General features: G+C 39.1%; 1 protein-coding gene across 5 annotated transcripts in view; it reads left to right on the top strand.

Moving 5' to 3' along the window:
- LOC105475544 (solute carrier family 25 member 13) overlaps positions 1 to 27,001 on the top strand; it is a 199,554-nt gene that overhangs the window by 72,507 nt on the left and 100,046 nt on the right. For 4 of the 5 annotated variants that reach the window (XM_011730902.3, XM_011730903.3, XM_011730900.3 and 1 more), the window contains one exon: positions 3,581 to 3,696. The exons of the other annotated variant lie outside the window; for it this stretch is intronic. In XM_011730902.3, coding sequence (XP_011729204.1) covers positions 3,581 to 3,696 — 116 coding nt within the window. The remainder of the gene's footprint in view (positions 1 to 3,580; positions 3,697 to 27,001) is intronic. 5 annotated transcript variants of the gene reach the window in all.

The following is a 27,001-nucleotide window of genomic DNA, read 5'->3' as shown; positions in this document are numbered from 1 at the left end:
CAGATCTGTGTTTCCAATCTTGGCCTCTATGTTAGTTTCCTCAGGCTGCTGTAACAAAGTACTCTGCCGCAAACTGGGAAGCTTAAAAAAAAAAAAATTAGTTGTCCCAACTTCTGGAGGCTAGACATCCAAGGTGGAAGTTCAGCAGGGGTTGGTTTCTTCTGAGGGCTGTGAGGGAGAATCTGTTCTGTTCTTCTTTCCTGTCTTCTGGTGGTGGCCGGGCAACCGTTGGTGTTCCTTGGCTTGAAGAAGAATCACCCTGCTCTCTACCTTCATCTTCACTTGGTTTTCTCCTTGTGTGCGTGTCTGTTTTTAAATTTCCCTCTTTTATAAAGACTTTAGTCATACTGGATTAGGTGCCTGCACTATTCCACTATGATCTCATCTTAACTAGCTCCATTTGCAGCCACCCTATTTCCAAATAAAGTCACATTCTGAGGTTCTAGGGGTTGGGATTTTCGGAAATGGGGGACATAGTTCTGCCCATACCAGCATCTCTGTTAAGTCCGTTGAGTCTCTTTTGGCATCTGGCTGGACACTGTACTACATGTCCCACTGGTACCTCAAATACAGTCGCAGTTGGTTGCATTCTCCCACAGGTCCCTTCTTTCCAATTTTTACCTTTTTTTCTTTTTTCTTCTTTATCTTTGGTGGTGGTATCATCATCCCACTCAGTTATCCAAGTTGGAAATCTTGGGAGCATCCTGGCCTGTTTCCTTGGCCTTGGCCTCCGACATCCAGTCCTAACCACATTTTATCATTTCTGCCTCCACTGTGTTTCTCTGACCTTTCCTCTGCTTTCATTCCTAGGACTCCCATTCAGGTTTAGAACCCTGCAATCCCTGGCTGCCAGGCTTTCTCCCACATCTCATCTCTCCTTTAAATTCATCTTCCACACCAGTTCTTTTCTAAATCAAAGTTTTGAATGTGACATTTCTTAATCCAGAAACCTTGAGTGATTTTTAACTGTCTGAAAAAAAAAAGTCGAGATTCTGTTGCTTGGTCCTTAAGGTCCACCCCAGGTGGCTGGCCTCTCACTCATGCCAGTCTTTTGCTCCTCATGACCTGCTAGATGGAGAATTGGTAACTCCTACATCCTGCTCCAAATACAGCACATCCATTTGTTTTCACCTCTGTACTTTGCTTCACCAGTGTAGAATGTCTTCTCTCTACCCTTCCCTCCTGTCTCCATTGTCACTAAACCAAAGTGGGTCCATTTGCCTGCACACAATGGAAAGCCAAACAGAAAGCACCAGGTTTTTGCAGCAAGAAAGGTTTATTGCCAGGCTGCTGAGTAAGGAGACAGGAGTCAGGCTCAAGTTTGACTTTCTCTGCCAGCCTTACAGCCATAGATTTAAGGGAGGGCTTCTGAGTGTGGAGTTTAGGTGCTGAACAGTGATTAGTGATTGGCTGAAAGGAAAAGGGGTTTGGAAAGTGTCTTGGGCATGCTGCTGCCCTTACATGCTGCTTCATGGGTTGCACCTTTGGACAATGGTGGCATTAGCTTGAACTGAGGGTGAGTTTTTGGCCTTCTAACGTCAAAAGGTTACTCACCAGGAGAGGAAGTCTATTCTGCCCAGACTCCAGTGAGCTGTATTGGTTCTAACCAGCCTCAGTCTGTCAGCCAATTTTGTGGCAAATAGAACTGTAACAAATGGTTTTCTTCTCTGCTGTCCTGCAAGACAAGCTCAATAAATTTTTGTTAGTTACCAAATTCTTTAATCCTGTGGGGCATGGTTTCACCATCTTCCCACAGCAGTTGGAATTCTAACCAGGTTATACGGAAGCCAGGAGACCTGGTTTTCAGGCCAAAATGTCAGAAGCCAGTTGTTTTGCCTAACCCAGGTCATTAACTTTTGCGAGTTTCCGTTTCCTCACAAGTAGAATGAGGAGGTTGAAGTAGATAATCCCTAAGATCTTTTCAGCTTTAAAATTTGTTCTTCAAATACCATGCCTCCATGAAGCAGTCTCTAACTCTTCCAGGCAGAATAATTCACCCCTTTTATGCCCCTTGGTGCTTTATTTTTTCTTTTACAGTTAACTCTTAATTTCTAGTGGTTATGTGTGCTCATGACTGTCTCCCCTTCCTCCAAACAGCTGGTGGTAAGCTCCTTGAGTTCAGCCAGGAATGCTTGACTCACATTTGCCCCCGCTTCTTGCCTTTGTCTTCCCCTGGTCTTGCTTAGGCAGAGAGTCTCGGTGAGAGAGACCTTAGTAGAGGATAAAATGTCCTCGGGAAGTACTCCCCTGTAACACATGCTCTTCCTGAGTGTTCCCAGGCATTGAGAAGGATGTGTTTTGGATGGTTAATGATACAGAGATGTTATATTGAACGCACTGAGTTTTTCCTTTCTTCATAGCATTATTGTAATTGGGTGACATTCTGGGAAACAGCTAAGTTCGCTTTGTAACAGTTTTTGTAAAAATGTGTGCTCTCTATAGGATGTTTAGAAGTAACTAAGTTTTCTGTAAAAGATATGAAAAACATTCCTATTTTCTTCCTCTTCCTATATCCTCCGGAAACTTGGAGTATCTCAATGTATCATTAAGGTATTTGGACACTTAAAGTAGCAGTTGTTAAAAAATACAATCTAGGAAAGCTTTTATGGACCCATTTCCTCTTTGGAAGCCAAACGTCCTTGGCCTCTCATATTCTTCCTAAACCTTAGATTGACCCACATTTTGACCTTCAGAAAGTTAAAGTCACTCTTTTCTCCTAGAGAATGACCAGCCCCTTTTCTTGCTTCAAGGCCACCTCTGGTCCTATATTTCTAATCTAATTTTACATTGTTCTTTTATGCACTCCACTGTCCAGACAAAATCTGTCACTCATAATTTTCCCTATATACTCCTTAGCTTTCTTGCATTAGTCTTCTGCCTGAAGTGCCCTCTGGTCTACACCCTTTACTGTGTATCTGAATTGTACTCATTTTTTGAGACCTAGCTCAAATGCCATTTCTGCCACAAAGACTTTTGTTACCATACTAGTTCTTGTGTTATGATTTGTTCTTCTTCTACACACTGGTCTATTTCTAGACTAGTGCTATCTGCCTCACCAGACTAGAAGTTCCTTGGGGTCATGTTTCATGTGTCATTTATCTGTATTCCCCTGTACTAGCCCTAGGTCAATTCACAGGTGGTCAGTAAATACTGGTAGTGAATCAATTATCTGTGAACCGTTTTTTGCATGGTCTATAGGGATACTAATGTGTAACAAAGTTGCTCTATTTTGCTGTTAGGCAGTCACATCTTAGTCTAAAGTATCTACACTTTAATTTTAGAACCCAAAAACATGTCTGAAGTAAGACTGAAACATTTATGATACTGGGTAAAACAGTTACATTTGAAATTATAATGTATTTAGTGTGTAAACTACGTGGTCAATGCTGTCATGTCTTTTAGATTCTGTGCATTATTATTTCAGTCCACATTGTAAAAGTAAATGCTAAATGTTTATAAATGTTTTCAGTTTGAATTTTATGTTTTGGCAGGGATATTTTTTCCCTCAGTGTATGTTTGTATATGCTTCTGTTTTCCACAAGCTGCTGACTTTATGCTTTGTGTTTGTTTTATGTTGCAGATTAATATCTTTTCAAGAATTTGTTGCCTTTGAATCTGTCCTGTGTGCTCCTGATGCTTTGTTTATGGTAGCGTTTCAGCTGTTTGACAAAGCTGGCAAAGGAGAAGTAACTTTTGGTAAGGAGCACGATTCTGTGCACATCTATGTAAGTGCGGACTTGTGTGAGCATTTTCTTTCTTTCTTTCTTTTTTTTGTAGGAACAAAATAAAGTATATGGAAATGCTTTTAAGAAGATAGTATATCCCTTTTAGTAAAGACACTTCAATGTTTAGGGGCTCCAGTTCAAACGTCTTGCTGTTGGAAAAAAACAAGTTTCTGGCTTAGTAGTTTTGATACTCTGATTTAGTTTTAAGGTGAGGGAGATGTGGCATGATTGTTTTCATACAATCATAGCATGTGAGAGCCAGACAGGACTTCTGTTTCTTCCCTGCACCATCAGTAGTGCTTTCCACCGATAGAATGAAGAAGTGAATAATCTGCCTACACACAGAAGTTACTAATACACCCTATACTTCTTGTCTTCACCTTGTTCCCATGGAGTAGTTTGCGGCCAGAGCCACTGCACAAGATGGTGGTTCAGAATGGTACGTGAAGGACCTTGTTCTAAAGAACACGCCTCCCACCCCACCGCTGTGCTGGCAGTGCCTGCTCTGCTGTGGCCTTCTTTATTTGCAAGGCACAAACATCATCATGGGAATTAGCTACAAAGCTGCAGAAAACCCTGACGTTTTTCAGATACTTAGAAGAAAGGGAAGACTTGGAAGTGGTGGGACAGTGATAAGTTATTTTTTAAAAAACTGGCTACTAAGGACAGATTTAACAGAAAGTGCCATGTTTCCCGCGGACTCTGTGGTGTCCAGCATATGTTGTCTCTGCACACAAATCTGCATTAGCATTGCTCAAGAAGAATTTTGGAGCCCTTTAGGCATGTGGATTATGCTTTCATGAGAGATGGCTTTAAAGATTAGGGAGAACGTGGCATGACTATTTTCATAGCGTCATAGAACGTGAGAGCCAGACAGGACCTCTGCCTGTCTTGTGCTTGGCATGCGCCCATTTTAAGTGTCTTTATTCATAGTTTCCAATTCATTCAGACCTTTGGGATTTGTCTTATTTGGTGTATTGTGGGAAACATACAGATGTGGGAAAAACACAGGAAGAATGTTGCTTCCGGAATCAGATAAGCTTAGCCCCTTCCAGCTCTGCTGCTTTTGCCTCTGAGCCAAACTGATGATCCTCTCCAGTCCTCATTTATCCTATTAAGAAGTGAAGATAATAATTAGATAAAGTATTGGTAAGATAGTATAATAGACTTATTGTGCCAGCTAACCCCCTTCGCCATTCCGTCATACTTATTTGGCATGACAGAATTAAAGGTTAAATCGTCTTGAGCAAAGACAAAAAATTATATACTTGCCTGATTTTGTTTCTAGAAGATCAGATGCTTTCCATTAATACTTCATGAGGATTATTTAATATTTTCAAATCCTTAGATGAAATTTATTTCCATCACCCAGTTCATCTTAGCACCACTGCAACCACAACTTTTCAATTAATACCAATAAAAAAAAGTCCCCATTTAAATCTTCAAGTAATGAGTAAGCAGCTAGCTCATGGTGTTATTGATTTACTCAGTGGAAGCGAGTTTGGTGACAGTGTTACGATAGTGTTTCTTTGGGATGAACAGAGGAAAGCCTGTGAGTGCAAGCATGTTCAACACAGATATGTTCTGTCTTATCTTCCTACTTTCCCCAGCAAGACTGGATGTGAGGAATGGAAGAGAGCTTGATTTGAGATGAGAGGACCGAGAAATGGGCTTCAGGTAGTTCCTTGATATAGATCCATCTTCCCTTCATGCGTGTGAAGTGGCAAGGGATATTGGTGACGCTAGCTTTACCACTGGTCCTGGAAAGACATAGGAGGCTTCCACCATTGCAGGGGAAAGTGTGTGTGTTAGTGTGATTAGAAGAAAATGATAGTGAAGAAGCAGGATGTAGGAAACAAGAGCTATCTTTGAATTGTAGAAGATATAGTTGCATAAGGATTTTGTTTCTGCTTCTTACTAGCTGAAAGACAAGTCATTTCAACCCTCTGAGCTTTATTTTCCTCATCTCTAAAATTGGGGTAATAACTACCTTACAGGACTATGTAAGGATTAAAAGATCCACTGCATAAAAGGCACTGTCTGGAAAACAAAGGCCTTTATACAAATAGTGATACTAAAAAATAGCCTGAAAGAAGAAAAGATTTTCTAATTTTTTTTTTCCTTTTTTCTTCTTTGGGAAGCCCTTTATTTATTTATTTTTTAATTGTTGTGTTTTTTTTTTAACGTAAGTTCAGGGGTACATGTGCAGGTTTATTATATAGGTAAATTTGTGTCACAGGGGTTTGCTGTACAAATTATTTCATTACTCAGCTATTAAACCTAATACCCATTAGTTATTTTCCCTGATCCTTTCCCTCCTCCCACCCTCTACTCTTCACCCTCTGGTAGGCCCTAATGTCTGTTGTTCCTCTCTGTCTCTGTGTTCTTATCACTTAGCGCCCACATATATGTGAGAATGTTTGGTTTTTGGTTTTCTGTTCCCACATTAGTTTGCTAAGGATAATGCCTCCAGCTCCATCCAAGTTCCTGAAGAGGACATGATCTCGTTGTTGTTGTTGTTTTAATGACTGCATCCTATTCCATGATGTATATGTACCACATTTCTTTATCCAGTCTGTCATTAATGGGCACTTAGGTTGATTCCTTGTCTTTGCTATTGTGAATAGTGCTACAGTGAACATATGTGTGCATGTGTTTTTATGATAGAATGTTTATATTTCTTTGGGTATATACCCAGTAATGGGATTGTGGGTTGAAGGATAGTTCTGTTTTTAGGTGTTTGAGGAATTGCCACACTGTTTTCCACAGTGATTGAACTAATTTACACTCCCACCAGCAGTGTATAAATGTTCCTTTTTCTCTGCAACCTTGCTAGAACCAGCTATTGTTTGACTTTTTAATAGTAGCCATTCTGCCTAGTGTGAGATGGTATCTCATTGTAGCTTTGATTTGCATTTCTCTAATTATCAGTGATGTTAAGCCTTTTTCCATATGCTTCTTGGCCGTGTATATATTTTCTTTTGAAAATATCTGTTCATGTCCCTTGCCCCCCCGCTTTTTTTTTTTTTTTTTTTTTGAGATAGAGTCTCACTCTGTCATCCAGGCTGGAATGCAGTGGCACAATCTTGGCTCACTGCAACCTCCATCTCCAGGGCTTAAGCAATTCTCCTATCTCAGTCTCTCGAGTGGCTGGGACTACAGGCGTGCGCCACCATGTCTGGCAAATTTTGAATACAAAATTTGTATTAGTAGAGATGGGATTTTACCATATTGGTCAGGATGGTTTCAAACTCCTGACCTCAGGTGATCCACCTGCCTTGGCCTCCCAAATTGCTGGGATTACAGGCATGAGCCACCACACCTGGCCTTTCCCTCACTTTTTAATGGGGTTGTTTTTTCCCTGTGAATTTAAGGTCCTTATAGTTAGTTGCTGGATATTAGACCTTTGTCAGATGCATAGTTTGCAAAAATTTTCTCCCATTCTGTAGGGTGTCTGTTTACTCTCTTGATAGTTGGGCTTTTGCTCTGAAGAATGCCCTTTAGTTAATTAGATCCCATTTGCCAATTTTTGTTTTTATTGCAATTGCTTTTGGTGTCTTTGTCATGAAATCTTTGCCCATTTCACTCTCCAGAGTGATATTGCCTAGATTGTCTTCCAAGAATATAGTTTTGAGTTTTACACTTAAGTGCTGTTTGTTTTTTAGACGGAGTCTTGCTCTGTTGCCCAGGCTGGAGTGCAGTGGTATGATCTTGGCTCACTGCAACTTCTGCCTACCAGGCTCAAGTTATTCTTGTGCCTCAGCCTCCCAAGTAGCTGGGACTATAGGCATGCACCAGCATGCCTGGCTAATTTTTGTATTTTTCAGTAGAGACAGGGTTTCACCATGTTGGCCAGGCTGGTCTGGAACTCTTGACCTCAAGTGATCTGCCCACCTTGACCTCCCAAAGTGTTGGGATTACAGGTGTGAACCATCACTGTCTGGCCACATTTAAGTCTTTAATCTATCTTGAGTTTATTTTTGTGTATGGCGTAAGGAAGGGATCCAGTTTCAGTCCTCTGCATATGGCTAGCCAGTTAACTCAGCGTCATTTATTGAATACAGAATCCTTTTCCCATTGCTTGTTTTTGTCAACTTTGTTGAAGATCAGATAGTTGTTTGTGTACGGCCTTAGTTCTGGGCTCTCTATTCTGTTCCATTGATGTTTGTGTTTTGTACTAGTACCACGGTGTTTTGGTTACTGTAGCCCTGTAGTACAGATTGAAGTCAGGTAGCGTGATGCCTCCAGGTTTTTTCTTTTTGCTTAGGATTGCCTTGGCTATTGTCATGTCATGCACGTCCATGTGAAGAGACCACCGAACAGGCTTTGTGTGAGCAATAAAGCTTTTTAATCACCTGGGTGCAGGTGGACTGAGTCTGAAAAGAAAGTCAGCAAAAGGAGTTAGGGGTGGGGCAGTTTTATGGGATTTGGGTGGGTGGTGGAAAATTACAGTCAAAGGGGGTTGTTCTCTTGCAGGCAGGGGTGGGGGTCACAAGGCACTCAGTGGGGGAGCTTTTGAGCCAAGAAAAGGAATTTCATCAGGTTAATCAATCAGTTAAGGTGGGGCAGGAACAAATTACAATAGTGGAATGTCATCAGTTAAGGTAGGAACCGACTATTTTCACTTCTTTTGTGATTCTTCTGTTGCTTCAGGCCATCTGGATGTATATGTGCAGGTCACAGAGGATATGATGGCTTAGCTTGGGCTCAGAGGCCTGACAGCTATTTGGGTTCTTTTTTGGTCCATATGAATTTTAAAGTGGTTTTTGTCTAGTTCCATGAAGAATGTCTTTGGTAGTTTGAGAGGAACAGCATTGAATGTATAAATTGCTTTGGGCAGTATGTTCATTTTAATGATACTGATTTTGCCTATCCATGAACATGAAATGTTTTTCCATTTGTTTGTGTCATCTCTGTTCTGTAGTTCTGCTTGTAGAGATCTTTCATCTCCCTAGTTAGCTGTGTTTCTAGGTATTTTATTCTTTTTGTGGCAATTGTGAATTGGATTATGTTCCTGATTTGGCTCTTGGCGTGACTTGTTGGTGTATAGGAATGCTAGTGATTTTTATACATTGATTTGGTATCCTGAGACTTTGCTGAAGCTGTTTATCAACTTAAGGAGCTTCTTGGCTGTGAGTGTGGGGTTTTCTATTAACAGACACAGGATCAATTCAACTGCAAACAGGATAGTTTGACTACCCCTCTTCCTATTTGGATGCCCTGTATTTCTTTCTCTTGCCTGATTGCTTTGTCCAGGCCTTTCAATACTGTGTTGAATAGGACTGGTAAGAGAGGGCATCCTTGCCTTATGCAATAAAAGACAGGAAGCCCTGATTTCAAGGAGCTCATATTGTGATTTTGTCTTCAGTTGCATGTGACTATTGTAGAAGAATGTACAACCCCTCCAGCAATACCCTGCCTTTCACAGGTAATTTATTCTAGGGTTTTCCAGTCTCACAAAACAGCGTGTTGTATATGTGCCTTGTATACATGTATGATGAGCCAATGGGAGTCCTCACTCCATTGGTATCATAAAATGTACCCTGGATTTTCTGAGCCATTAATCCCAATTTAAGATTAAACGGAATGAGACATGCGTAGGACTAAGAGAGCAAAAAAGACCATCAGTTTGCAAATTAATAGCTGACTTCTAACTTTTTTTTTTTTTTGAGACGGAGTCATGCTCTGTCGCCCAGGCTGGAGTGCAGTGGCCGGATCTCAGCTCACTGCAAGCTCCGCCTCCCGGGTACACGCCATTCTCCTGCCTCAGCCTCCCAAGTAGCTGGGACTACAGGCGCCTGCCACTTCGCCCGGCTAGTTTTTTGTATTTTTTAGTAGAGACGGGGTTTCACCGTGTTAGCCAGGATGGTCTCGATCTCCTGACCTCGTGATCCGCCCGTCTCGGCCTCCCAAAGTGCTGGGATTACAGGCTTGAGCCACTGCGCCCGGCCCTAACTTTTTTTTATAGGGTTGGTTAGATTCATTAAATATAGGTGGTGTGCATAGCAGTCTTTCACCTAAGTAAACAAAATCTTATAGGGGGCATGGCAGCCTAAGGAGTGTTTTGACAGCAGGTACCTTTAGAAGAAGCTAGCAACAAGTACCTTTTCCAGGAAACTCTTCACAGAGTTAAAGACATCAAAAACAAACAACTTGGAGTTGGACAGAAAAGAAGATTTACGTAGTCAACCTTGCTCTTATAAACCCAAAGTTTTCAGAGAATGAAGATCCAGATCTATAGCCTGGCTAGCTGGTCATATGAGACTGTAAACCCAATGGCAATCTTATCTCTAGTTACTTCCTTAGCTTCTTATAAATCTTTCACCTAGGAGTGACCCTTTAGTATTTTAGAAGTTTGTCTACCTTGATGTGTATCTTTGGGAGGGGTAGACATGGAGTGACAATTGAGAGAAGGGCTCCTTTGTTACTTCCCGGATTGGCTCAGTCAGTTGTGATGATCATGGGGTGAGTATTCTTTCTACACTCTACAGAGATTCACCTGGGGCCTTCCCATGGTCTGCAGAGAAAACAGGAGAGTGGCCTCAAATCTCACATGTCTCTCAGCCTTGCTTTTTATACTGAGAGCAGTTACACTCTTTATCAGTTTTCCTACTGGATTTCCACATTAGTGTGTGTGAAGTGGGGCTTCTGCGACTAAGCTTAGTTTGCAACAGGGTTTGTCAACAACAGGGTGGTGTTCATGCTCCCACTAGTACTGATTCTGATAGACACTAAACAAAAATCAGTTGGATCGAGGGGCAAATAAGTGTCTCATTTCAGTGAAACCTTGACCTATTTCCTCTGAGGCCTTGTTTATATTTACCGTATTTTCATGTCTACATCACCCCATGTATTTGCTACAATGAAAAGATCTTGATTAGGCCACTTTTGTTCTTTTGGTATCTAGCTACTTATATTCTCCTATTTCCTTTGAGGGAAAACTCCAGTATTCTTGCTGTCACCGTGTGTTCTTACTTTGATATCCAGTGTTTATAAGTATCTTGAGATATCAACAGGTATATAACAGGATGTTGGTATGAGTGGTAAATTCTAGTTAATTTGTGATTCTGCATGTGAGGAGAAAAAAAATTGTTCTAAATGTTTCCGTTTGTATTTTTAGCCTATTGCATGTGACAGTGATTTTTTAAAGCATACTTTGTTGAATGATAGCATACATGCAGAAGAATATACAAATCATGTTAGGTGTACATCTTGCTGAACTTTTACATCTGGATCTGCTTACCACAAGCCAGATCAGAAAGAGGATGGTACCAGCAGTGTAGAGGTCTCATCCCAGTCACTGTTTCCCAATCCCAATGGTAACAACTGACATTTATCACTATCAATTGGTTTTGCCTCGTTTTAAACTTCATTTAATTGGAACTATATAGAGTGTACTCTTTTGGTCTGGCTTTGTTTGTTCATTTTATTTGTGAGATAAATCCATGTCATATGTATTTTTTGTTTTTCTTCAAAAAACAATGTATTGAATTCCATTATGTGACTCTATCCTAATTTATCCATTCTATTGTTGATAAACATTTTGGAACATTTTCATTTTTGTCTACTACAGCAATATGTTTTCAACATTGTTTTACGTATTTTTGGTGTGTATAGACATATCTAGGAATAGACTTGCTGGGTCATAGAAAATATGCATATTTAGCTTCAGTAGAGCTTGCCAAAATGTTTCCCAAAGTGATGGTACCAGTTAACACTCATAATATCATTGCATGATGGTTTTATTTATTTCAGATCTTTGCCACTTGGTATCAGTTATTTTTATTTTAGTGATATCTCCCCGTGTGGCTTTAATGAGCATTTCTTTCCCTGATTCCTAATGGGTTATACAATATTTTTTCATATTTATTGGCCATTTGGGTATCTTCTTCAGTCACATGCATATTTTCTGGATACACGACCTCTGAGGGTTATATGTTTCACAGATTCTTTACTTTGTGACTTGCACTGTTACTCAATTGAGTCTTGAGGAACATAAGTTTCTAATTTTAATGTAGTACGAATTATCAGCATTTTCTTTTGTGGGTAGCTCTTTTCGTGTCCTGTTTTAAAAAATCTAGGCTGGGCACAGTGGCTCCCGCCTGTCATCCCAACACTTTGGCAGGCCGAGGCAGGTGGATCACCTGAGGTCAGGAGTTCGAGACCAGCCTGGCCAACACAGTGAAACCCTGTCTCTACTAAAAATACAAAAATTAGCTGGGCATGGTGGCAAGCACCTGTAATCCCAGCTACTCAGAAGGCTGAGGCAGGAGAATCGCTTGAACCCAGGAGGCAAAGGTTGCAGTGAGCCAATATCACGTGCGAAACTCTGTCTCAAAAAAGAAAAAAAATTTATTTGGTTTCCTCCAGGTCGGGAAGATATTCTCCTATGTTATCTTCCAGAAGTTTGTTTTCCTTTCAAATTTACATTTTAATCTTTCTAGAATTTGTTATATTTTTGCATGGTACTAAAGGTAAAGGTCAAGATTCTTCCCTGGCCCCCTTCCCCAAGGATATGTAGATCACCCGGCACCATTTATTAAAAAGGTCGCTCTTTTCTTTATTGCACTGCAGTGGTGCTGCTATTGTAAGTCCAGTATGAGGCTGTATCTGAATGCTCTATTCTTTTTATATAATTGTAAATTCTCCACTAATACTATACTATCTTAATCACTGTAGCTTTATAAGTCATATCTGGTAAGGCTTTCAACTTTATTCTTTAAGATTATCTTGGCTATTCTTGGCCCTATTCACTATCAAAACAATTTTAGAGTAAGTTGTTAATTTCCACAAACATCCTGCTGGGATTTCACATGCTATTGCCTTCAATATGTATAATATCTATATGTATATGTATAAATAAATGTTTTATTCCTTTAGAATTTTTAAAGTTTTTAAATAAAAGTTTATTTAATAACAACTGTTAGTCTGTCTATATCTCACTACTCTGGAAATTTAGAGTAGATGAACACTACAAATTTTGAAAGAGAAAGGAACACATACATCTATGTTATTTGTTATCTAAAGATGCTAGTACATGTTTACAATTTTGCAGATAGGACTACTGCCAAGGATGAATCAGTGCTAAGTGCCTCAGACGGAGGATAGTAGAATCATGAGCTGAATTTTATATTTGAAATAACAAATAAGCATTACCTTCTTAAAAGTTCATAAATATTTCAGTAGATGTATTTTACTACATATTGAATATAATGCATTTAAAGAAACTTCAGAATTCTGTGAGTTGGACGTTACCAATACTGTCAAATTTTGGTTATCATAGTGGACAGGAGGGGTGTTCAAAAGGAGTAAATCATGGTGGACGACAAGCAGGGTAAGAAGAGGGGAGAGAAAATGATATTAATGGCCTAGTCATTTATAACCAAAGCAGAATAATAATAAATAAGGGAATAAAGTGTCATTATATTAATTATAAATCTATGCTACTATATGAGGAGATATTTACATAAATTTGTTTTTGAAATTTAATGTATTTTCTCTTTAAACTTAGTGTATGGAATGTCAACATAGTTTTCTTTTTCTTTTCTTTTTTAAAGTGTTATTTTTTGTAATGGATATGGGTGGCAAACTTTTTCTATAAGGCTAAGATAATAAATGTTTTGGTGCAGTCCCTATGGAAAATAGTTATGGAGATTCTGACAAAATTTTAAAAATAGAAGTGCCATATAATCCACCAATCTCACTTCTGGATATTTATCCAAAAGAATTGAAAGCAGGATCTTGAAGAGTTATCAGCAATCTCATGTTCATTGCAGCACTGTTCGCAATAGCCAAATGTGGAAATGACCTAAATGTCCATCCACAGCTGAATGGATAAAGCAAATATATATACATATGATAGAATATTATTCAGCCATAAAATCCTGCCATATATGACAACATGAATGAACCCTGAGGACACTACGAGTGAAATAAGACAGCCACAGAAGACAAATACTACATGATTCCACTTATATGAGGCACCTGAAATAGGCAGAGTCATGGAATCAAAGAGTCGTGGCTGCCAGGGGCTATGGGGAGGGGGAATGGGGACTGACTAATCATCTGGCATAAAGTTTTGGTTAAGCAAGATGAATAAGTTCTAGAGATCTCCTGCACAACGTGTGTTAATAGCTAATGATATTGTTTTGTACACTTAAAAATCTACTAAGGGTAAATTTCGTGTTAAGTGTTTTTTTCCACCAAAAAAAAAGATTTTTTTTTTTTTTGAAAGAGGTGAGGGAATTGGTCATGTAGATATGGGGATGGAGGTGGGGAGACTGTCCCAGGCAGAAAATAATAGCCATTTCCCAGGTTCTAAGGACAGAGTCTGTTTGATACATTTGAGGAACATTTTAGGCAGAGAGACTATAAACAAGTACAAAAATATGATATCAGGGTATCCTATTTATAATGTAAAGCGGGCTAAGTGGGTAGAAAGCATGGAAGCTATCTGAGCAGATCTAGAGGAGTGACTGAAAATGCATTAATACTGAACTGGCATGATATGGGCTGTGTATTCCATGAAGGGTTGGAGCTGTGGGCATCTGGAACTGATGGCCACTTTGGAAGTGTTACAAACAGTGGAGGCTGGGAATAACAGAGGCATGGACTGGAGTCATATCTTGGGACCCCACCTGGGCCCGCCTTCCCTTCCCTTCCCTTCCCTCCCCTTCCCTTCCCTCCCCTCCCCTCCTCTTCCCTCCCCTCCCCTCCCCTCCCCCCTTCCCTTCCCTCCCCTCCCCTCCCTTTCCCTTCCCTTCCTCCCCCACCCCACAATGTCTCTGTCACCCAGGCTGGAGTGATCTGGGCTCACTGCAGCCTCAGCATCCCTGACTCAAGCCATCCTCCCACCTTAGCGTCCCGAGTAGCTGGAACTACTGGTGGCGCCGCCATGTCCAGCTAACTTTATTTTTATTTTTGTAAAGATGAGTTTAACTATGTTGCCCAGGCTTACTTCAAACTCCTGGGCTCAAGCAATCCTCCCACCTTGGCCTCCCAAGATGCTGGGATTACAGGCATGAGCCAATGCACACTGGGCTATTCCTGAGAGCTAATCTGTATGACTTGGCTCCCGATCGGCCATGGGTGAGAGGAAGGGGGTCAAAGGAAAGGCAGAAGGACCAGGTGGTAGCTACTGGTCTTGTTCTGTTCCCAAGACTTGTGGTTTTACATAATCTCATGAGAGAAGTAAGGTAACCATCATTTTTATTTTTAAATACATGCCAACCTCTGGGCTAAATACTTTTGGTATAATTTATTGTTTAATTATTGTAGCCTAGAAGGTCTATACTATTATAATTCTCATTTTCTGAAGAGGAAATAGGCATAGGGAGGTTGAGTCAGTGGCCACAGTCATAGTGTTGCCTGTGGTGGAGCTGGGAGAGCAGCCTGATCCTGGCTGACTGTTCTTCACTGTGTCACACTGCCTCCCTCTGGTGTTGATACTCATGCTTTTGGAGTGAGCCCACCATAATCCAGACAGGTGTCAGCCATCGTGGTCTCAGTCTATATCAGACATTAGAAGGATTTAATATTTTTCATGAAGTAAAGAGCAATAGGCAAATGCCTATGGTGGAAAGTAATAAGGAAGATAATGTACCTGACTTAGAGTTACCAGTGTACATAGAAAGTTGCCTTGGTTCCACCTATCTGGATAACTTGTTGAGATGCACACAATGTGAGTTTTACCCAGAAAAGCTTTATCTTTTTATATGAACAGAATTCTGACTGAAGGGGAGAATCACAGGACGATAGGGAGGGGTGAGGAGATGGCCCGTGTCCAGGTTGAGGAGAGAGGGAACCATAGTAGAGGAGGCCCTTGATTGAGGGGTGCAGCTTAAGAGACCTAGGTACTTGAGAGGGTGGTTGTCAGGGCACCAACGACAGGGCCGGGCCCTTAAGCAAGAGTAATTATTTCATATAAGAAGCAATTAGGAGTCACCACAAGGTCTTTGGAGGACAGGGATAGAGTCAGAATGATGCTTGGAAGAGATGATTTTTGTTGAGTTGACTAGAGTGGGGCAAAGCCAGAGGCACCATGTCAGTGATCATTATTTAGGCTTCACTGTATCTGTGTGAAGCCAGTTGATAGTCATCCCACTTTGTGAGTGGAGGAGCTGAAAGTCAGGATTTGGAAGGACTTACCTGGTGTGTGAGCAGATTGGTACAGACATGTTGAGTGATAGTTTCTCAGACACTTTCCTGTTACTGTATTTCTTATTTAATATTGCAGGGAGAGCAAAGCATTTCCATTGTGGATTTTGAGAAAGAGTACCTGTGTGGATGTGTGGGTGTGTTTAATGAAACTGTTGATCTGAACTCTTTGGCATATATACCAGTGCTTTGTCTTATAATGCTAATTTAAGACATTACGTATTCCTACTTACTGGTATTTCTTAAGTTGTTGTACTGCAGTAGACCACATTAATAGCCTAGCTCCACAGTAGCAGAGAGCTCGAATGCTACTTTTTTTTTTTTTTTTTTGGAGACAGAGTCTCGCTCTGTTGCCCAGGCTGTAGTGCAGTAGCGCGATCTCAGCTCACTGCAAGTTCTGCCTCCCGGGTTCAAGCAACTCTCCTGCCTCAGCCTCCGGAGTAGCTGGGACTACAGGCGCATGCTGCCATGCCTGGCTAATTTTTTTGTATTTTAGTAGAGATAGGGTTTCACTGTTGTTGCCCAGGCTGGTCTCAAACTCCTGAGCTCAGGCAATCCACCTGCCTTGGCCTCCCAAAGTGCTAGGATTACAGGCATGAGCGATCGAGCCCCGCTGAGAGCTTGAATACTACTTTTATCTGAAGAAAGTCACAATTAGACCCCCTGAATATTCAAAGTATGTTCTATACAATAACCAATTTCTTAGGTTAAACTCCAAAATGTTTTCTTGCGTTATGCTATTACGTGTTTTTCTCTTCCTTTGACTTTTTTTAAAATTAATTTTTCAGTACACTGAACAAGATTTCATGAAATAGGTTTTATGTGCAGTTTTGAAGTTATCCTTAATACGTGAATGTAACCCAATTTCATTATCCAAATGGTGGTGGTAATGATGGTATGTGCATGTTTATGTTCTGCAGTTTTTAATTAAACTTTAAAGTCAAGAGTTCGCAACTCTTTGCCTAGATAAGTATCAGGGAGTCTGTGAATGGCTATGATTGTAATATTTTGTCTAAATGAGCATTTTTTTTTTTTCCTGGGGAAAAATTGCATAGGTTTTAGCAAATCTCGCAGAGGTCAGTGACCTGCCCTTTAAAGATAAAAGCTGCTTTTTATAGAGGGGCAGTTGAACTAGTAGACATATATCTTATTTAAGACTTTTCCAGCATTGCTGTTAAAAACATTCATTGTAGAATAGTTTATGTATGACTTCAAAATGTAATGATAATCAGTTTTTGGATGCCTTTTGATTTTGGATATATGAAGAAATAAAATATATCAGACAACCTATATATAATACAAGAGACAGACTGGAAAATACATTTTTCTGTAAATGAAGTAAATGTAGAGTAACTAATGAATTATTAAAAATACAGAAAGAACCGGGCACGGTGGCTCACACCTGTAATCCCAGCACTTTGGGAGGCTAAGGCAAGCAGATCACAAGGTCAAGAGATCGAGACCATCCTGGCCAACATGGTGAAACCCGGTCTCTACTAAAAATACAAAAATTAGCTGGGCATGGTGGCACGTGCCTGTAGTCCCAGCTACTTGGGAGGCTGAGGCAGGAGAATCACTTGAACCCAGGAGGTAGAGGTTGTGGTGAGCCGAGATCATACCACCGTACTCCAGCCTGGTGACAGAGCAAGATTCTGTCACAAAAATAAATAAACAAAATAAAATACAGAAAGAACTGTTTGGTTGGCCGGCTAGTGAGACCTCTGAAAGGGAATTGGTTCTGATTCACATGAAGACCAAAATGGAAGAAACTAGTGTACACCCTATGCCACATTGGGAGGCCTGGGCTCGCTTGCCACTGCAGCTCTGCCAGTTAGCATGGAGTCCAAAAGAAACTGGTCCAGTCTTGCCCTTTATTGGAAACTACAGTGGCCTGTTGTCCTTAAGTCTTCGTTATTGAAATATATTGCAAGTTTAGTTACTATAGAGAAGTGTTTCTTGTTTATGTTAATAAGTGGCATGTAAAAAAGGACTCTCCTAAGAGAGAATCATAAAGACTAAAACTTTTAATTTATTAAGGCTCTGAGAAGTCCTGCGGAAAAATAAATACATTTAACTTTGTTTAAATTGGAGTTTAGCAAACTTATATTTGCACCAACTTTTCTCTCGTGTCTCTCACTAAACAAAACCCACAGAACCGGGGTGATTTCTAAGCTAGTTAATTCTTAATTCTAAGCAAGTCCTCAGTTAGTTAATTCTCTGACATGGATGTAATTGTTTGGAGGAACCCTTTCTGAGTTCAAGTTAGACCGTGTCCAGGAACACCTGCTATGATGAAATTGGTGTGCTTTGGGAAAATGGGTAGGCTAGATGACATTAGGAAATGTGTGGAAACACCCACTCAGTCACTTTGATTCAGGTTGCAGAAAATCATGGGAGTTGAAAGTATGGAAATGAGAAGTTTCAAAGTTAAGCACTTAAATTTAATATTAAATATATAAAGCTAGAGGAATGCTGGTATTGGACTGGAAGAGGGCAGACTTTACCCATCATTTTTAAGCTTGCTGGAAAGGAAGGTCATTTGTTAGTGTCTTTGTAAAGACACTTGGAAAGTGAAATATTCGAAAAGTTAGCTGGGGGGTAAAATGGTGAAGAATCGGAAGAAATGTTACTTGGGGAAAGTTATTTATTAATATTGGTTCTGATTTTGGTATTTCACAAAAATAATGTGTCATTTTGATGAAAGAAAAATATTGCCCTACAGTAGATTTTATTTTATTATATGAGAGGTGAAGAGGGGACTGAATATGTTCTCTTACACATGCTTACATCCCAAATAGAGAGTAAGAATTTCTAATAAGAACAGTATGAGTTTTGAAAGTAAATAACCTCTGTGTTGATAAGAACTGTGGCATGCCTGGGTACTGAGTATCTTTTCCAGAGATCCTAGAGACTGTTCAGAAACTGTTCCAGTTCATTGGGTCAAAAATCCACTATTTATGAAGAGCTAAATACGGATTTGCACGATTGACCATAATGGCTTCAATTTTGAAAGACAGTAGTGTCAGAGAGCACTTCCAGTTGGTGGGATAATTTAAGAATTGCCAATGCTCAAATGGCTAAAATATTGTACTTTTTGCTACTTCATCACTCCATTTTAAAAATAGAGAGCGGGAGAAAAAAAGGCAGACCTGTTGAGAAGGTAGAAGAATGTCAGTTGGAGAGTAAATAAAAATAACCATCTGAAGCCACTCCTTAGTTAACTACTGCCTGAAGGTCTACTGTTCCTTAGAAGCCTTTCAGGATGTGAAGAGACTGGATTGGGGGCTGCTGTCCCTGTGCGTGCATGTGCACCTGTGTGTTCGTGTGTGCATGTGTGTATGTGTGTATGTGCATGTTCATGTGCATGCATGATGAAGGGTGAAGAGAACTTGTGAATAGGAAAGAAGGTGTAGAGAACAGAAAGCTAACAGAAAATCCTAAAACTTAGAGCCCTAGGAAAATTTGACTATTTTAAACTAACTGTACTGCTCATTTAAAAATAGGAAAATTATACCATTCTTCTTTTGGTATAAGAGAGAGATAAAAATACAGTTTTTCTAAATTGGAAAATTTGCTGTAATCTTGTTGCTAATGACTGATTTCTTCCAACAGTTGCAATGCAGTTTTTGCTCTGATAGGTTGATAAAGGAAACAAAATCAAGAACATATTGGAAGTTCTCAGAGAAAATTACAGTTTAGGTATATGTTGGGGGTGGATACTTAGACATTTTAATTGAAATAAAGCAGTTTTATACTAATATGGGATCACTGTGGGTGTACATTTGTAGTACATCTGTTCTTGAAGCATTTAAGTAGGGTTAAATGTATGTTAATGCTTTTGCAAGAAAATTTTTGATAACATCCGTCTAAGGAAACTAGCTTAGGAAATAGGTTTTTTAAAACAATATAGATATTATATTTGCATCTAGAGAGTGAATTAGGACTCTGTAATGCTTTAAGAATTTTAAAACATTGGTTGTATTCTCTAGTGGTAATGAAAGTTAACAATAATTAACACACAACAGATGATTAAAGCAAGCTTACACATCTGGAGAGTGACCACAGTCTGCTATATGCCTCCAAACACCATTTTAATTGACCTACTTTTGATATTATGAAAGGCTAATAATGATTTATTCTACCCAGTTGAAAATACTTTTTCTAGCAGATAATTGGAAACATCTCAAGTTGGCCCCTCTGTTGATTTAGTTAGTGTGTGTGACAGAGATGGTTAGTATCTTACGCTAGATATCTGCCAGCCTTGAGCCATTTTGTTGTTGTTGTTGACATCACAGTCACTGTGATGACTTAAATAGTATATAAATCTTGAGAACTGTTAGATCTGTCAGATTATAGAGGAGGAGGGATTCTTATCAATGAGGCAGACCATGGGTTCTCATTGTGATAGTGTAGAATGTTGGTTAACTGTGGACTCCCTGGCTGTGTCTCAAATCTACTGATTCAGAATTTTTGGGTGTGGGGCTTGGGAATGTGTTTTAAACAAGCTCTCCAAGGGAACATAGTTCATACTTCAAATGAACAATGGCTGAGTATAGTTTATGGCTTTCTTTCATGGATGAGGAAACAGGCCTAGAGGGGAAAAGGTGACTAGTTTCGTAAGAATCACAACTTTGACTTCTGGCACTAGAAGGACAGGATTCTTTCCTGAATGCCACATGACCTTAACTCAGGCTAGTTCCATTCCTAAATACAGTTTTAAATTAGCCCTAATTTTTACATACACCAATACCACATATGACTTTAGTATAATATTTGGCTCAGCTTGGCTGTGTGTGTGCTTATTTTTTGAAAGATACCTATCACCACTGTACCTACATGCTCAGAATAATAGTAATAATAATAAGTTTACAGGGCCTTATAGAGAACTCAATTTTAATGTGCAGTACTTATGCTCTACTTACTATGTTTTAATGGCAACCATTTTCCCCCTAGAAGTTTCTTGAACGACTCTGAATTGTAGCCAGAATACTTCTTTCCTCTTCAAACCCTTAGCTGTGATTAATGTAAAAAGGCACTTGTCAAAAGGGTTTGAAATGGCAACCTTGATATTGGAGCATATGGCAGTAGAGATAGGTCTGCATCCACTTACTCCATTATGTTATTTAATGTACGAATTCAACAATTTGTCTTTTGCTCCCTGCTTAAAAGATGATGGCCATAGAAGCTGGTTGTTAACCATATCAGCAGGGTGGAATATTACTTCCCTTAGAGGAAAACCACAACTTTCTTTGAGGATTTAGCGTGCATTAGAAAAAGCATGAAACCGTTCAGAGATAAAGTGCTGGGTCGTTCAGCAGTCTCTCTTTGCCTCCAAGAGGGGTTACTTTTATGTTTAACACAAACATCCCTTTTGTGTTTATTGTATTAATGGAATTTTTAAAATCCATGAGAAAGAGAGAGAGATTATGGTTTAGTGTTTGAAATAATATAGCTTGATGAATCTTTTTTATTTTAATGGGAGACTCTTTTTCATAGATATGCTGCTTCAAAAAGTGAATCTTTTTTGAAATTGAAATGCATTAATTTAGTTATTCTGTTTGGAAACAAAAACATTGAAAGTTAAAATTTGCATAAGTGAAGACCTTGATGATTTCAGATTATAGTGTGGTGGAGGTTAAGGAATAAGAGTCCATAGAATTTGTAAAAACAAATTCAGTCTAACCACTTAATGGCATGTGCAAGTAATTTGCCAATTAAATATTTCTAGTGTCTGAAAGATCTTCAGAGAAAAGAGTGGAGGTTCTTAATCTTTCTTAATTTTATACTTTAAGAAACATAATAGAAAATTACTTAGTTTTTGATTACTTTTCATTCAAAATTTTAGTATATGAGCTCAAAAAAGGGTGGATTTTAAATATTTGGGGGAAATTATTGCTTTTTGAGAAATTAAAAACTATGATACTTCCAAATCACACTGTGCTCATTTAAAAAATAGTATTTGTAAATATTTGGTGCCCAGATAATAATTTTCATTATAATTAAGATTTTACACTTTGGAATTTTATGATTTTGGTGGTCACCTACTATGTTTAGAACATTGTACTAGTCATGCTTAGCTCCAGAACAACTGTCTAAGATAGATATTCCCATTTTAAGACTGAGAGAACTGGGTCAGAGTAATTTACCCAGGGTTACTCATTAGTAAGAGGCAGATCTCTGACAGTTCTAGGTGTTTTTTAAGAAAACTTTTTTGAGATATAATTTACCCATTTAAAGTATATAATTCAATGATTTTTAATATATTCACAGATTTGTACAGTTATCACCACATTCAATTGTAGAACATTTTCATCACCCCAACAAGAAACCTCACACCACACCTTGGCAATCACCACTGCCTTCCATCCAGTCCCTCCATCCCCTGGCAATTGTTAATCTACTTTTTGTCTATATGGATTTGTCTATTCTAGACATTTCATGTCTAAAATGTGGGCTTTCATGATTGTCTTCTTTTACTTAGGATAATGTTTCCAAGGCTCATCCATGATGTAGCACATATGTTATTCTTTTTTATTGATAAATAATATTTCACTCTGTAGATATAGGTAGGTCACATTTTATTTATTAATCAGTTAACAGGCATAAGAGTTGTGCCCAGTTCTTGGCTATTATGAATAACATTGCTGTGAACATTCATGTACGTAGTTTGTATGGACATATGTTTTCATTTCTCTTGAGTATATTCCTGAGAGTGGAATTGCTGAGTCATATTATAATTCTATGTTGAACTTTTTGAGGAACTGCCAGATTGTTTTCCAAAGTGGCCACACCATTTTCTTAAGTATATTCCCACCAGCAGTATTTGAGGGTTGCAGTTCCTTCACATCCTCACCAACACTTTTTGTTATCTCTTTTTGATTATAGCCATCGTAGCAGAGTGAAGTGGGTATCTCATCGTGGTTTTGATTTTCATCTCCCTGATGGCTAATATCTTTTCATGTGCCTCTTGGCAATTTGTATGCTGTCTTTGGAGAAATGTCTGTTCAGATCCTTTGCACATTTTTAAATAGGATTATGTGTACTTTTATTGTATTGTGAGAGTTCTGTGTGTATGCTAGAGTTCCTTATCAGATATGTGATTTGTGCAGTTTTTCTCACAGTGTACAGGCTGTTTTATCTTTTTCTTTTCTTTTTTCTCTTTTTTTAAAACTTTTTTATTTAAGTTCAAGGGTACATGTGCAGGTTCATTATATAGGTAAATTCATGTCATAGGGGTTTGTTGTACAAATTATTTCATCACTTGGATATTAAGCCTAGTACCCATTAGTTATTTTTCCTGATCCTCTCCCTCCTCCCACCCTTTACCCTGTGGTAGGCCCCAGTGTCTGTTGTTCTCTGTGTCCATGTTTTCTCATCATTTAGCTCCCACTTAAAGTGAGAACATGTAGTATTTGGTTTTCTGTTCCTGCATTAGTTTGCTAATGATAACGGCCTCTAGCTCTATCAACGTTCCTGCAAAGGACGTGATCTTATTCTTTTTTTATGACTGCATAGTACTCTTTGATGTGTATATACCACATTTTTTTAATCCACTCTATCGTTGATGGGCATCAAGGTTGATTCTACCTCTTTGCTATTGTGAATAGTGCTGCAATGAATATACACATGCTTGTGTCTTTATAATAGAATGATGTATATGCCTTTGGGTATATACCCAGTAATGAGATTACTGGGTTGAATGGTATTTCTTTTTTTAGGTCTTTGAGGAATTGTCACACTGTCTTCCACAGTGGTTAAACTAGTTCACACTTCCACCAGCAGTACGTAAGCGTTCCATTTTCTCCACAACCTCACCAGCATCTGTTATTTTTTGACTTTTTAGTGGCCATTCTGAGTGGTATGAGATCATAACACTTTCTCTTTTTTTTTTTTTTTTTTTTTTTTGAGGCAGAGTCTGGCTCTGTCACCCAGGCTGCAGTGCAATGGCGTGATCTTGCCTCACTGCAACCTCCGCCTCACAAGTTCAAGCAATTCTCCCTGCCTCAGCCTCCTGAGTAGCTGGGATTACAGGCACGTGCCACCACGCCTGGCTAATTTTTGTATTTTTAGTAGAGACTGGGTTTTGCCATGTTGCCCAGGCTGGTATTGAACTCGTGACCTCAGGTGATCTGCCCGTCTTGGCCTTCCCAAAGTGCTGGGATTACAGATGTGAGCCACCATGCCCGGCTGTTTTAACACTTTCTTGATGGTATCCTTGGAATATAAAGTTTTAAATTTTGATGAAGTACAATTTATTTTTTTTTTCTGTTGCTTATAGTTTTGGTGTCAATGAAATCATTTCCTAATCCAACATCAAAAAATTATGTCTATATTTTTTTTCTAAAATTTTCTTGAAAATATGCCTATATTTTCTTCTAAAACTATTCAGTTTTAAGTCTTGTAGTTAGGTCTTTGATTCATTTTGAGTTAATTTTTGTATACAGGGTGAGATAGGAACCCAACTTCATTATTTTGCATATGGATATTATCCCTGAAGCAGTTTTTTCTTATTGTCTGTTACCTTTGTTGGAAATCACTTGACTATAAATGTGAGGGTTAATTTTTTTACTCTCAATTTCATTCTGTTGTTCTCTGTGTCTATCTTATACCAGTACTACAGAGTCTTGATTACTCTAGCTTTGTAGTAAATTTGAAATCCAAATTTGTGCCAGGCGTGGTGGATCACGCCAAGTTATTGTTTTTGAAGCTACTGTAAATTGAGTTTTTTTTGTTTTTTGTTTTTTTTTGAGATGAAGTCTCACCCTTGTTGCCTAGGCTGGAGTGCAATGGCACGATCTTGGCTCATTGCAACCTCTGCCTAGGCAATTCTCTTGCCTCAGCCTCCCAAGTAGCTGGGATTACAGGTGCCCGCCACCATCCCAGCACTTTGGGAGGCCGAGGCAGGTGGATCACAAGGTTAGGAGTTCGAGACCAGCCTGATCTAACACGGTGAAACCCTGCCTCCACTAAAAATAAAAAATTAGCTGGGTGTATAAAAGCGCCTGTAATCCCAGGTACTCAGGAGGCTGAGGCAGGAGAATCACTTGAACCCGGGGGGCAGAGGTTGCAGTGAACCGAGATTGCCCCACTGCACTGCAGCCTGGGCAACAGAGCAAGACTCCATCTGTTCTTCTTTTTCAAGATTGTTTTGGCTCTTCTGAATCGCTTGAATTTTCATAATGGATTATTGGATCAGTTTGCCAATTTTTGCAAACAAGCCAAGTAGGATGTTGATAGGGATTACATTGAATCTATAGATCATTTTAGGGAGTATTGCCATTTTAAAATTAACTTTGGAGAGTTTTGCCATCTTAACAATATCAAGTCTTTTAATCCGTGAACATGGGATGTGTTTCTATTTATTTAGATTTTCTTTAGTTTCTTTCAGCGATGTTTTGTAGTGTTTAGAGAATCAGTTTTGCACTTACTTTGTTAAATTTATTTCTAAGTTATTGTTTTTGAAGCTACTGTAAACTGAGTTTTTGTTGTTGTTGTTGTTGTTTTTTGATGACGTCTCACCCTTGTTGCCTAGGCTGGAGTGCAATGGCACGATCTTGGCTCATTGCAACCTCTGCCTAGGCAATTCTCTTGCCTCAGCCTCCCAAGTAGCTGGGATTACAGGTGCCCGCCACCATGCCCAGCTGATTTTTGTATTTTTAGTAGAGACAGGGTTTCACCATGTTGGCCAGGCTGGTCTCAAACTCCTGACCTGAAATGATCCACCCGCCTGGGCCTCCCAAATGCTGGGATTACAGGCGTGAGCCACAGCGCCTGACTGAGTTGTTTTTTAAATTTCATTTTTGGATTGCTTATTTCAAATATACAGCAATCAGTTGATATTTGTATATTGATTTTTGTCTTCCAACCTTGCTAGACTTATTTATTAGTTCTAATAATTTTTTAGTGATTTCTTAGGACTTTTCTGTATATAAGATAATGCCATCTGTGACCCAACTTTTAAAGGTCTCAACTCTTTTCACTATAACCATACCCTGTAGCCTGGGAAACTTACTAACTTGGGAGAAATAGGTTGACTTTTTGAGGTTATCTTTAGGAAGGAAACAACTGCCACTTTGTCTTCTCATGATGTAAACAAATGCAGCAGACTTTTAAGATGGAAACTTTTGTAGAGAAAGCAAAGTCCCATAAATAAAAGGATCCTTGAGCTTATTTGGTGAGGTCTTACTTTAAATAATATCATTATTATTTGGTGATATTATGGGAACTACAGGCCTTCCAAACATAGCTTGTTTGGCACAGACTGAAATAACAACAATTATATTTTACTTTAAAAAATAAGCATTCTAATTTGGCTTTACTTTTAGGAGGAGTGGCTGAACTAAGAAAAATATGACTTTATATATCTGAAATATATACTAGTGCTACATGCACATTTTAATGCTAATTTAGTTTTGTTTCTCTGCCTATATGACCTCAACATGGGGAAAAGAGTTTAAGACTTGTAGTTTAAACCAGCAGAGACCTCTTCTAATTATTTTTACGTTTGAGATAGATCTAGAAGGTGGTTCTTACCTGAAAGTCTTCCAAGACTGAGTTACGAATTATTCTGAACCAAGTAAGCAACTAAAAAGGCTAAAACATTTTGGGTTTCTTTTTTCCTCTCCAGGATTGCAAGTTAGGTTTGGAATGGTCAGGGAATGGTAAGGGTTTAGTGAGAGGGCAACTCTAAGTTTGACTCCTGGAGTCTTTCATGGTAAAGCTCATGGAATTGCCCATGTGGGAGCCAGAGTATAGAGTAGAACTGGGCTTGAAAATCGCTTTGGATTTTCATTTCTGATTTTTCAGCTATAAAATGAGAGCTGGAATTTGTTCTCTTACCTCTCAGAGCCGTACAAGACATAGAGGAATCTTAAACAATCAAATGTTAAGTGAGAAAGCTATTAGTGCCTCCTAAAAGGAGAAAATAATATTAACCTGAGGTAGTATTATAATGTCTCCCAGAGGGAGGGAGAAATGCAAGGAACCCATAGTGATTATTGAGTTTATAGATGTTTCTATTCATGAGCCTGCAGGGAAACACAGAGACCAAACATTTCAGAAAATGAATGCCCCAGGATGATTAATTAGAGCAGAATGAAATATTCAGAAACTTAGGAGTC

Source organism: Macaca nemestrina, chromosome 4, assembly GCF_043159975.1.
Source record: "Macaca nemestrina isolate mMacNem1 chromosome 4, mMacNem.hap1, whole genome shotgun sequence".
NCBI lineage: Eukaryota > Metazoa > Chordata > Mammalia > Primates > Cercopithecidae > Macaca > Macaca nemestrina.
The sequence above is the reverse complement of the archived record's forward strand: the minus strand, read 5'-3'. Positions and strand labels throughout refer to the sequence as shown.